A 13,986-nucleotide genomic window follows, 5' to 3' on the forward strand; every position below is an offset into this window, starting at 1 on the left:
ATCTACTTTTTTTGGATTGTGCCCTTATATTACTAAGGGTGCGATATATTGTCACTTTTTCCAACAATATTGATTTGAATGAAATAATCAAAAATGAAAAAAAAAATTAAGAATGGTAGTCCAAAAGTGAGGTTATTATTCATCTATACTTCTATGACTTGCCTATAGTTGCATAGTGCTGTTCGAAAAAAACATTAGGTTCAATCAATTAAAGTTTAGTAATCGATTATTACATCGAACATTACAATCGCAATCCAACGAGTATCTGAGTGTAAGGATTTGAAGGAGGATTTGAATTGAAATTTTAAATGTGCTTATATAGGTTATGTAAGGAAAACCGCTAGTATGACTCAATTGAACAAATCGATTCATTCAATTATTTAATCGATGTGTAGTTGGCGTTACAATTGGCCATCACTAGACCACTTTCGTATTGAAATGCCTTTCATTATGTAACAGTCACATAAACTACTATATTATTACAATTATTTATATAATTATAACAAACCAGTGAAGTAATTTCACAAAAAAGTAATTGAATTACAATTCAATACAAATTTAATAACTTTATTATTTTTATCAGTTCAAGAAATACCAATTTGAAATAAAAAGTAAATGTTATTCTTAGCTTTATCCAATAAAATAATTAATTAAGTGATCCGGAATTGTACAAAAGATATTTAATTTTGAACCCATTAAGATCGTTTAAATATGGATGGCATGAAATGACTTCCAGTTTTGAGTTTCAATGTTTCCAAATTCACTTGTTATTCGACGAAGTTACTGCGCTCATTTAAAATTTAATGGCAAATTTAAACACGAAGATCGAGTTAACCCTGAATTTGTCGAAATCCGTAGTCCACCAGGTGTCAAATTAATGCGTACTTATTTAAAAAAAAAGTGTCACAGTACAGGAGAATGACTAACCATATCGACAATAAAACAGTACAGAGAAATGTACACAGGAATTTTCTCTGTTATCATTTTAGTTCATGTCATACTTTTGACCGACTTTAAAACAATAATAATAATAATAAATAAATAACGCACACTCAACATAGCCCCGCACTAGGGAAACCCTGTGTCGCGGGTGCCATGGACACACACGTAGACAACCACAAATTACACCCAAACCCACGACATAAATAATTGTAGGCCATACAACTATTTCTCTCGGCCCGGGAATCGAACCTGGGACCTCTGCGTGGCAGTCCGGCATGGTAATCGTTCGGCCACAGAGGCAGTTTAACAAGGAGGAGGTTCTAAATCCTTTTTTTTGTATGTATGTTACGCGACTTCTCGATCATTCTTTTGTTTGTTAGATCTTTCTAACAAAAAGGAATCATCATAGGTTCCATTCAGACTTCAAGAAAATATTTCACCTGTAGGGGTGGCAAATTAGGGGATGAATTGGTTTATTGCATTTCACTTACTTTACGTTAATCGATTTCAATAAAACTTGGCAAATAGATGTACGTCTACAAACCTGTGACATCGGTTTTTTTTTATTTCTCGGTTATCATGTTAGTTCGTGTCTTATTTTTAACGCCATGCAAAAAGAGGGGAGTTATAAGTTTTGAATATTTTTTTGCACATCTCTGTGTCTATCTGTATATGGTATCGTAACTCTCAAACGAATGGACTGATCTCAAAGCAGGTTTTTTATTTAAAGGTCAATTGATAGTTTTTAGTTATGTTTGATGAACATCATTCGTTTAGCTAGACAGATAAATAATCGATACTACCTCAGCTCGAATCGAAAAGCTCAAACTTTTCCCGTTCTGATACGGTTAATTTTGCTTGGATCGAGCCGCAAGGACACTGGCTTTATTTCAGAGTTTATTTTTTTACAAACTAAACTAAAGCTGTTTGTATACTAATCAGTGTATATCCTTATTATATATACCTATATACAAACTTATTGATTCAACACTTCCACTGTTATGCGGAATCAACCAAAACCATTTGAGGTTGTATTAACTCTTAATAGTTACTTACATCACTCTCATAGAAAATAGAAAATACCTACGAAGGAAAAGGAACCTAAGCACGTGCTCAGAGAAGTGGAAATAAAGTTGCCCACCATGTGCAATCATGCGGAACCGAATTCTCTGGTTGTACAAGTCTGAACGCTTGCACTGTCGGCGATACAGTTAGCAGTAGGCACCTATCGCGTAACCTCGAGCGAATGACTGAGTCCTGAGTCGGAGAGCATTGTGAGCCAGACTAGTAGCTTGCCCACAGACAGATAAAGGAATAGCAACACAATCACATAAACTACTTAAGTTAAACGCCTTGTTCCGTCTCCATCTTGTTCTAAGAAGTATTTTAAACATAAATTCAAGTCCTTTAACTTCACATTCATACTAATAAATCCATTATCCAAATTTCCCTCAGGACCGGAAACTCGGAACCGAAAAGTCTTTCCTACATTTGGGTAATTTTTATTCAAATACAAAGCATAATCTGCTACGCTTAAGGCGTGTCATGAAAGAAGCAGGAAATCTGTTTTGGTAGATCGAATGGTTTAAGTATTTACTTAGATATTGTGATATATTTTATTCTAAAGAATGTGCTAATTCCCAATACTTAGTTAAGATGCACACGAAAAGAGAATTATTAGAGCGACAAAACCTAATGTATGGTTTTTTTCTATCTTCTTGTTAGTTTGGAATTGAAAATATTTTGTGGTTATTTTTTTTTTATACATTTTTTAATTTTTATTAAGCATATTTTTTTAGTTAATTACATGTAAATTAGTCGTACATAGTCGTATCATAATTTTTTTAAATGTTATTAATAATTTCAACAGATATAATTATTAATATTCGATGGTTATCGTGGCGGTGGTGTAGTTATATTGGATTATGTTGAAAAACGATGTGTCAACAAGGTCAGACTGAAAATCAGTTTACCGCGAGGCCACACAGGATTATACTGAGCCTGTTCTTTCCACGCTCTGTTGTTGTTTCCACAATATTGTTATATTATTATGTTCTGTACGTTATTGTGTGTGGTAAATAAATGGTTTAAATGAGTTAAATCGTTACACGAAGGGATGTACTTTACCTGATCATATAAAATTCTAAAAACGGGCGAAAATAAAAGTCTAAAACGAATAATTTATAAATAAAATATCTAACCTTGCACATAATTTTTGTTTGGAGACATTTCTCTTTAAGTACTACAGAGAACTTGCTAAATTTTGTTTTGTTTTTTAATTTTATAATATCAAGTGACGGGACGAACAAGTCGTGTGCCTGATGGTAAGCTACACGCTTGTCCATACCAGTTGCAATGCCACTCAGAGCTTTTTATCGCAAAGATCTGAGGGGCACTGCGCCCGATTTAAGTTACGATTTAAGTTAGTTTTATTTCATTTGTTTAATTTGTTTCGTTTGTTTATTTATTTTATTTTATTTTTATTATTTTTATTATTTTTATTTATTTTATTTTATTTTATTTTATTTTATTTATTTATTTATTTATTTAATTATTTATTTATTTATTTATTTATTTATTTTATTTATTTATTTTTGGGAAGATTTCGCGAATTATTAACAATAAATAAATGTTGAGTAACAGGTCAAAATGCTAATTACAAATCTCCACTAGTAGCACAAAAAACAAATTATTAAGTTTTTAGTCAACAGAAACTAAAACATTATTATTAAAGTGTAAACATAATATTATTTTAAAGAGGAAGAAACTCCCGTTGGAGAGTTCGCCTGTGTAGACATAACCAATCACCACATTTGCTAATAGTGGCACTGATTGCAAATGATTCACAAAAAAATTTTTTTGACAAAACGCCTTTTGAATTAGGTCGGCAGTATATCTTTCAGGGTTCTTACCTGTAGTCTTATAATATAAGATTGAGATGCGTTTTGCAAGTTGGTGAAATCTGTTTGGAAATGAGATAAGGCAATGTCTAGGACTTTGTTAGCAGCTAATGATCTTTTTATTTTATTGTTGGAAAAAAGGTACCTCAACAGTGTGGTTCCTTTCAAATTTGAAGAAAATATTCCACCTCTACGGGCGATAAATTAGGGGATGAATCCGGTTTTACCCACTTTCCGTAAACCGATTTCAATAAAGCTTGGTAAATATGTGTAATTCCCATGTGATTTCACAATTTGAAGTCGGTTTTTCTTAATAATAAAAAAGTTATTTAAACTTTGCACCATTATCCACATTACGCAGCCATTAAGATGCCATATTAATCAACAAATCATTCTTCAGCAGACGTTTATTGTAAAAATGGAACTAAAGGACTCTTTACTACCCGTATCTATGGAAAATTGGGCGGACCTCCAAAATTTATTCAAATGCGATTGGCCCAGAGGAATATCAGCCTACACCATTTTGGAAACTCAAAGGAATTGGAAAAATCAAGGACACGACTATGGGTTTAAGGTTTTTTGCCCTTTCGGAGATGGTTCCAACGGCATGGTGGCTTTTAATGAAAAGGTAAGTTTACAATTGCGTATATACAAATATGTGTTTACTTACTTATATACAAATAATAATAACGGTTGAGGTTTCGGCTGGTGGTGACCATAAGCGAGAGTTGATTAAAAAGCACTTGGGGTTTTTGCCACTGGTTAACTTAAAAAAAATGTTGTCTGTAGCCATTTTAAAAATAATATTTTAGCTTGCATTTATAGAATCGGCGGGAACATTTTAAATTTGATGAAAAACAACGCCCAGAATTCCTGGTGAGTCGTAAAGGTGTTGTGTTTTACCAATCGAGTATATAACCAGAAATAGAGCCGAAATGCCATTTAATTTGTTTGAAAACTATTCTGCCATATCATTATTGTAACAATTGCACTCCGATTGGCCAGGCCGAGTTCGAAACAATTGACGATTGTCGTCAATGGATGTCGTCAACTGTTTCACTTCAAAAGAACCAGTTAACTTGAGCTTTGTTATAATGGACGAAAATTTCAAAATTACATTACATTTAATATTTAATTACCGATGAAATGTGTTTCCGTTTGTTTTGTAATTAGATGTTTTGCTGTTTTTCCCACACCACCGAATAGAACAGCACGGCATTGTTAGAGATGTTATCTTTATTACAATAAATACAGAATATTTGTTGGTATATACGGAGACGTACACACAGGTCAGTAGTTGGCCTGTCTATATTTCAGTGCAAACGAGAGTTGATATTTATAAGAGCTGTACCGCTAATGTGATACCAGGAGTATATAGCGCTTATTTCGTCTCTATTTCTGGTTATATACTCGATGGTTTTATCCATACAAAGCCGTCAAAAACTATTACTTTTAGGTTGGGGTGTATTACCTCACCGTGTTCGCCCGACATAGCCCCTTCAGATTTTCCGTATAATTTTTGGATTCCGTAAAATTCTTTGAATGGACACGACTTGGTTAACGAAGAAACCATCAAACAACACGGCTTGGAGCTGTATTTTATAAGACAGGATTTTTTACGAGAGGGATGAATTATTCAAAGATGCTAATGTATAATCATACATTAGCATTGTTAGCAATTATAATTGGTTAAAGTTTGATATTTGTTTTTTAAATTTTTTTCATTTTTAACGTTGATACCGCATGGACTTTTTGGCCAATCGAATATCTTATTGGCATTTGAATAAATCAAATAAGTAGAAATAGATTTCTCATAGATGGCGCTACGGCAAAAAAGTAGTTAAATACCAAAAACAAAGGTCTGCAACAAGCACAAAGATAAATTCGCAAAATCGACACGCCAAGAAGAAAAAGAAGAAGAAACGGACTGTACGTGTTAATTTTGACTCATCTGTAGAACAAAGGCCTATATGCAAGACTGCTTTATCTCAGAACATTCTACATTTCGCTCGTTGTTCTTCGTTTTGAATATCAGATCTAACGGTGTTCGATTTTATATGTCCGAAACGAAATAAGATATAAAAATATTGTATTTTTGTAAAGTATTGCCTTGTATTTATCATATTTTCGTTGTTTATGTCTCAAAGTGACGGGCGCAGTGGCAGTGCTTCTCAGATCTTTATGGTTTAAAACTTTGAATTGTAACTGCTACAACTTGTTCGTCCAGTCACTTGGTATCATAAAAAAATATTTCTATTGAATATCATGTTTTACTACCGTACAATAAAAATAAATGTTGCAATTATAAGGGAATTATAACTTTTTTATTTAAAAAGCCGACCTCAAAAGTGGAATTACATTTATTTGTCAAGAAATCGGTTACCGGAAAGTACGCGAAATCGGTTTCATCCCCTAGTTTGCTACCCTTAGAGGTGGAGTATTTTATTCAAATATATGGGACCAAAACTGTGGTATCCCCTTTCCATCAAAAAAAGAATCATCAAAGTCTGTTCACAAATCAAGTAATCGAGTAACATACGCACAAATGATTTACATACAGATGTACAGACGATAGACGTAAGAAATCATCTGATCTGTATTTTTAACCGACTCCAAAAAAGGAAGGTGTTCTCAATACGTCAGTATTTTTCTTTTTTTGTATGTTTTTTTTGTTGTTACGTGATAATTCTTTCTGAACCGATTTTGATGATTCTTTTTTTTGATGGAAAGAGTGTACCTCAGTGTTAGTCCCGTTTAAATTTGAAGAAAATGTTTTACCCCTAAGGGTGGCAAACTAGGGGATGAAACCGGTTTCGTGCTCCCCGGTAACCGATTTCGAGAAAACTTGGCAAATAGATGTAATTCCACGAATACAACTTTAGAGGTGGGTTTTTTTATAATGTAATGTTATTAATGTAATATAATTATAACAGTAAAACCTAACGATAATTCAATATTGACATCTTAGCCACGATATAACTTAAATGTGATAAGGTAATAATAGATTGAAATGTACCTAATACTCTGAACTGACTCCCATAATTTGTAGTAGATGACTTAGGAATATTTGTCGTATACGTTGAGCCGATAAACGCTGGTTCACGTCCATTCGGATCGAAGGAATTGTCCTTTGCGTCTTTTCGATCTTTACATCAATAATAAAACGCAATTTTTCATAAAACTTTATTCCTGCCAAGTCTCTAAGGGACCAAAAGAGGTAAGAGTACTAGAAATGTCAGAAGTCACACAAAATTTTACCATACTGTCGCGAACTCCTTGCTTTATATTATTTTTCTATTCTTTCTGTCATGTTTTTGTTTTATTGTATTGTGTTTCTGATGTTTCGATTATCGTAAATTTTTTGTTTCTTCCATATTTGCGCTCAATTTTTGGGTTTTTTCGCTCCAATTTCATACAGACCACATTGTTCACTTCATTTTTGCGCCAGCCTTTGAAAAAACTGGTGAAGCTGAACACTTAAGGTCCTTGCCTGACCTTGGCCCACTGAGACAAATAGTGCAATGCTGCATGAGGGGCAGGATGTCGCGAACGCCTTGCTTCATATTATTTTTCTATTCTTTCTATCAAGTTCTTGTTTTATTGTATTGTTTTTCTAATGTTTTGATTGTCTCTGTGTCGTGAATTAGTGAATTATATTGAATTATGTTTTGTGGTTTATCCATATTTTGTGCTCGTTTCTTTGGTGTCTTCACTCCAATTTCATACAGTCCACATCGTCCACTATACATATATTTTGTAGAGATATTTAAAAATCAGTCGTTTTAGCAATACAGTTCCTAGAAAGTATTAAGTCCAGCCGCTCGTCACACCGATTCATTATTAACCCACTTCACAAAAAGGAGGAGTAGGTTCTCAATTCGACTCTGTTTTTTTTGTATGTATGTTACGCGATAACTCCGGTATTTGTGAACGGATTTTCATTATTCTTTTTTATTGGAAAGAGGGTACCTCCATAGTGGTCCCATTTAATTTTGAAGAAAATCATCCACCTCTAAGTGTGGATGTTCAGGCATAAAGATTCATTTTTGCAAATAGCGCCTAAATTTTATTGTAAAGAGCAAGTATTTTAATGGTTGATTTTGCTATTCTCCAATTCGAGGCGTTTTTCTCTCTCAATTTACTTTGAGTAATGAGAACTGATTTTTATTATCTCCTATGTCAAGTCCCGTATAGCGGCGAAGTAGGGGATGAATCCGGGTTTGCTCACTTTCCGGTAACCGATTTCAATAAAACTTTAATTATATGTAATTCCATGTACTTTTGAGGTCGGTTTTTTTAGTACTCTGTACTGAGATTATGTTAACAAGTAACATTATCCTTGTAATTTCACCTACACCCTTCAAAACCGGAACGCAGTGATGCTCACACTACTGTTTGGCGGCAGAAATAGGTAAGGTGCCAGTATTTCCCTGGACAAACTCTTTCACAAGGAGCTCTCCTGCTAAATGCATTTTATAATAAAAGTTCCAACAGATTTGTACAATTTGGTAATTATGTGTCCTCCTGCGTCTTTTAATTTTGTCTAGTACTACTTATTTGAGGGTAATTATTTCGAACGGATGTGGGATGGAGAACAGGGGGCCTACTATAAGCTCTTAGTACAATTCAAAAGTGAACGTCCTTTTTGACACTTTTGAGTTCTTACAAAAAATTCGTTAAATTGCGGTAAGGGTGAAATAACATGCATGTGGTGTTAGTTGATAGGTTCAAAAAAGGCGCCTACGTAATTTGCCCTTAACGAGCGTTTAGTTAATGCTTTGAAAGCTATAATAAATTTTACTACAAAATTCAGTTACATTCGCATACTTCCGGGCCTTGAGTGTACTCAACATAACAAATTAAAAACTAAATATGCCATATACATAATCATTATGAGCAAGCTATAGGAAGTGGACAGAGGTTGTTATATGCTCTTCTAATAACGCCTTTCTTGGTACGGATGTCGGTGACTCTGGCGACGTTATCCTTGCCCGGATACAGCTTCACGACGCGTCCCAGCAGCCACAGAAGCGGTGGAAGCCCGTGCTCTCAGCTGAGAACCAATGTGCCGATCTGCAAGTTGTCTGCTGACTTATGCCATTTCATTTAAGCCTGTAAGTTGAATTGCCTGCCAAATTCGAAATCCGTTCACATTTCCCATCTGTAAAAATAAGCAATTCAAAAAAGTTACTCCGTGACTAACTTTTTTAAATTTTGTTACATATTTAAGAAATTTCGTTTATGTTTTATTATATTTTCAGTTTCATATTTATTTCATATCTTTATTGGCTATATAGCCAATTGTCAATAAATAAATACTATTAACTATTGAGCGTATTTTTAAGATTTTAGTTCGAGTTTTTAAAATATTGGCATGAATGTTATTGCAGTTTTTAAATGGAATTTTAATTATTTTATTAATTTTATTTACCGAAAATCGTAAAATAACTTTTAAATAGTGCCAAATTTGACTTAAATGCAATCAATGAAAATGTACGAATACAAGGTACGTTCCAATTATGTTATCAAATTACAAACTCACCTTATTAATTTCAATGATAATGACTAGACATGACATGTATTTTTGTCGTACGACAAATTGTAAAGTTGATTGAAAAGTTGCCGATATTACAAAACAACGTAGTAGGTATAATCAATAATAGAATTAATAAAAAAAATATAGTTATTCTCATTTTGAACACAATCGGTTAATAGTGCTTAAACTTACCCAGGATAGTACATCTGTCTATTTCTTTCATATGATTTAGTGTGTAGTTTCATCTCGCTCTTGTTAGATGTTTGCTAGGCAGCCAGAGACAATAATTAACGTTTAAAAAGTAAAACTCATCATCCAGGCATGCCATTCCCGTTCAACTTTGTGTAGGTCATTATACGAATTTAAGCAATTCAGTTTTACCACGTCAAGTTAGTTGCATGTAACTTGGCTGGCCGCCTATAAGCTCATAGTAGGCCCCCAGGGGTAGATGGGTAGAGACCCCTTGGTTACATCAAATCAAGTTTATTATTATTATTGTAATATTTCCACAGTAAACCAAATTTGAGTAGACAAATTGAAGTAAAGTAAATATTTATTAATCAGTCCAAGTAATCACTCTTCACTACTGCTAGACAGTAAACAATATTGTCAATTACACATATAACATGTAAACAACTGAATGTATCTGTAGTAGCAGTAGAGCTCCTTGTGAAAGAGTTCGTCCTAGGAAGTACTGCCACCTTACCTATTTCTGCCGCCAAACATTAATGTTACTGTGTTCGCGTTTTGAAGGGTAAGGGTGCTGGAGAAATTACAGGCACATGGGACCTGTCAACTTATGTCTCAGGGTGTCGGGCGCAGTGGCAGTGCCCCACAGATCTTTGCGGTTTAAAGCTCTGAGTGGCACTGCAATTGTTATGGACAGGCGTGAGCTTACCATCAGGCGTACGACTTGTTCGTCCCATCACTTGAAGTTATAAAAAAAATGGTGACCTAAAGATGATTTTTATTTACTAACGGTCGTATTCTAGAACTCTACTCAATGCTCAAGTCAGGACTTGAGTATTGCAGTGAGCACTGAAAATCATACTCAAGTCCCTGCTGTTAGGGTCGTATTTCCAGTGCAATCCTGACTTGAGCATTGAGTAGACTTCTAGAATATGACCCTTAGTGTCTTTGTATAAGCAAATATCTGTGGTTTAATTTAGTTTTTTGTTTTGTTTGTGATTTTGTTATGTAGTTATTTACTTGTGTCTTAAGTGTGAATGTTTTTAATCGACTTTAAAAAATGGAGGAGGTTCTAAATTCGTCAGTATTTTTTGTGCGTACGTTTTGCGATTATTCCGATATTTGTGAACCAATTTCAATGATTATTTTTTTATTGGGAAAGGGGTACCTCAGTAGTGGTCCCGTTCAAATTTTAAGAAAATGTTGCACCATTGATAAATGAAGAAAATGTTCCATATGGGTGGCAAATTAGGGGAAAAATCCGGGTTTTTCTGAATTTCACCCACTTTTCGTTAACCGGTTTTAATAAAACTAGGCACACATGTAATTTCAATGAAAATAACAGCGAATATATAAGCATACTTTGATGTTTAGTTTTTTTTTGTATAAAAGAGTTAAAATTATTTATTTGTGTTTTTATTTTCTCTTTTTTCCATTTTGTTTCTTTTTCTTGTGTGGTTTAATTTGTGGTAATGAAATAAATGTATCTTCTTTCTTGTTTCTTTCTGTGAAGATTAATAAAATACATATCTGACACAGATCCATTTTTTTTATTTCAGGACACATTCTACGAAATCGTTGTTCAGTGTCCTTCAGATAATACTAAAAAACTTGAAGAAGCTTTAAAGGAAACTAAACTTGTGGATTGGAACAGAAATATCATTATTCCTTTCGCACCACGCCATGTCATAGAATGTATTAAAAATGTTGTTAATGATGTAAATGTTGAAATTGACCTTATTTTACCAAGTGAAAGCTTTATATACGGAAAAGACAAACCCATTTTTGATGTCAGGTAACTAAATGTATGTATATATTTTATGAAAAATTAACTGTGATAAAAATCTTCAGAGCTCGAAAAGAAAAGCAAGTTTGCTTGTGTCGAGCGACAGGGACACTGGCTTTATTTCAGTATTTATTTTTTTACAAACGAAACTAAAGCCTAATTATTTACATACACTGCTTTATCCTTAGAATAATAACGCATAGAATGATAGTTTCATATCAAACGAACTGTCACAAGTGAGGCAAAAATCAAATTCATGTAGGCTAGTTTCAGTAGTAGGTTAACTTTCGGTTTTAGTGAATATTTACATAAAAATACAAGTTGAAACGCGTTACTTCCTTGTGGAATGTGATGTTAGTATCTATTTTAAGTTTGTCTGACGTATTTTTACACTCATTTACCGCACATTTCGTCATTTTTAGCTAAAATTCTTGAGCGCTTCAATTTGCCTCACTTAGCGTATGCGGACTAGGTTTCTATGGGTTATTATTCTAAGGCTTTATCTATACACATAAGCTCTCTATGGTGTATCGAGTTCATAGGTTTTTGCGATTGTTACACATAGGGAATGAAACTATTTTTCCGGATTTAAATCGCGAATATATGTTTTTTCAAACAAACCAACGTTTCGGGCCCTTTACACCCTTTACAGAGAGCTTATAATATACATATGTATAGATAAAGCAACGTATGTAACTGTAAATAATTAGGCATTAAAACACTTGTGTGATGTTTTTGTGAAACTGGTCTGTCGGCTCGTTTCATAAAACCACACTCGTATTTAGGCATTAGCCTTTCATTATGTAACAGTCACAAAAACTACTGTTTTTGAGAGATGTTCGAAATTTGAATTCGAATTAGATGTTATTAATAAACAATAATAACATTTTCACAGACATTGACTTACAAATAAATGAACGACGGGTCTAATACAAAAACCACGAAAAAAATGTCCCAAGTCAACCTATTTAAACGTAGAGACATGTAAAGGAATATGAAGAAGCTACAACGTTGAATTTAAATTATAATGTCATCGCAGTACTGTCTAATTTTGCTTGCTTCGCTGTCAGTCAAACAAACGAAGACTAAAGCGTGAATGACGCTCTGTATACGATTTTAACGCCCTGTAAGTTCGGACACTTTTTAGCGCGGACCCGACGTCCATATAATTGTAAGTCAATGTTCACAGATAAGAAATTTGTTCTAACAAAACAGCTTAGCTTTATGCTTACCGCAAATTGCAGTTTTTTGACACATCACAGAAGGTTTTTTTATATGTGTGTAGACATAAAGTTAGTATTATAACAAATACGCTCTTATAACTGAAACCAATCTCATGTTAATCACAATATTTGTTTGCAGCCTACCACCAGACGTAACATTTGGTCTTCTATCGGTAGAACACACTGAACTGGTAGACTCTACATGGCCACATCGTTATCCAGGATCAATATGGTACAACCGACTCCTCATCAGTACAAAATCAGGTTACGGACTCTTCAACAATCATGAACTTATGTCATGGGCTTATATCAACGAAGCCGGGACTTTGGGGCATGTATTTACGTTAGAAAAGTACAGAAGAAGAGGTAATGCAGAATTGCTTTTAAAAATTATTTGTAATAAGTTGTTGGAAGAAGGAAAAGACATATTTGCTTTTTGCGTTAAAGGGAACAAGGTGGCATGCAACTTGTACAAGAAAATCGGTTTTGATACGTACGATTGTGGTGTTGCTTGGTGTTATTTGAGACCGAAATAGGACAGAGCAAATGGGCTCCCGACTCCTAGTCATCTAATACTTTCGATGACTTTATAACTACAAAATTAAATATAAAATGTAATGTGTACCGCGACTAGTTGACGAGTGACAGTCTTGGTAGAACCAAAATTGTGATACTGTAGACAATTATATATAATTATAAATGTGAACTGTTATGTATATTAAATAACTTAAAAAAATAACCCATAAAAATATTTTTGACCACTAAAGTACAAATTTATTCTCATAACAACTGATGATGATCCTAAATAAATAAATAAATAAAAGAAGGATGGCGATATCCCGTGTATTTTGTGACCCAGTGTTTTTGACGACGTGCATTAAGGAGACCTATCAATACTTGTGATTCATTATCAAAGCATCAAAAAAGCTAATTGAGTACAGCCTGTAGAAGCTGGGGTTATAAAATTAACATAGGTTATGTTTATTATATTGTCCTGTATTTCACTTCAGATGTTTGTTCGTAGGTAGCAAAAAACAACAATTTTTTAAGTTTTTTTCCCAAAAATAATAAAAAACTTGCTGAATATTACCAAATCTGCCAAACTCTGCCACATTTAATACAACGTAACATGTTCTGCCGCAATGAAAACGAATGAAAATTAAATCTGCCCAAATGGCAGAAATCTGCCACAAATGGTCACACTGTTCTCAATATCAGTGTGACATTGACATTGGCCAGAGGTCTCTATTCAAAACGTTCCTTTGCAACTTTCATTATCTCTCATTTAAATGGTGTCTAAATATTTTTGTCGCATTGTGTTTTATTTTTTGCTTCAAAAGAAAAGAAATACCTGTTTAATTGATATTAAACAGTAATGACACTGTTTAATATCAATTAAACAGGTATTTC

At 33.6% G+C, this 13,986-nt stretch overlaps 1 protein-coding gene across 1 annotated transcript in view; it reads left to right on the forward strand.

The window, feature by feature from the left end:
* LOC113230928 overlaps positions 1–13,112 on the forward strand; it is a 39,838-nt gene extending 26,726 nt beyond the window's left edge. The window contains exons 2-4 of the mRNA XM_026465038.1: positions 4,243–4,470; positions 11,127–11,362; positions 12,716–13,112. Of these exons, the coding sequence (XP_026320823.1) occupies positions 4,261–4,470; positions 11,127–11,362; positions 12,716–13,112 (843 nt within the window). The 5' untranslated portion in view covers positions 4,243–4,260. The remainder of the gene's footprint in view (positions 1–4,242; positions 4,471–11,126; positions 11,363–12,715) is intronic.
* Positions 13,113–13,986: the final 874 nt, after the last annotated feature.

This window comes from Hyposmocoma kahamanoa, unplaced genomic scaffold (genome assembly GCF_003589595.1).
Source record: "Hyposmocoma kahamanoa isolate Upper Pololo Valley unplaced genomic scaffold, ASM358959v1 64, whole genome shotgun sequence".
NCBI lineage: Eukaryota > Metazoa > Arthropoda > Insecta > Lepidoptera > Cosmopterigidae > Hyposmocoma > Hyposmocoma kahamanoa.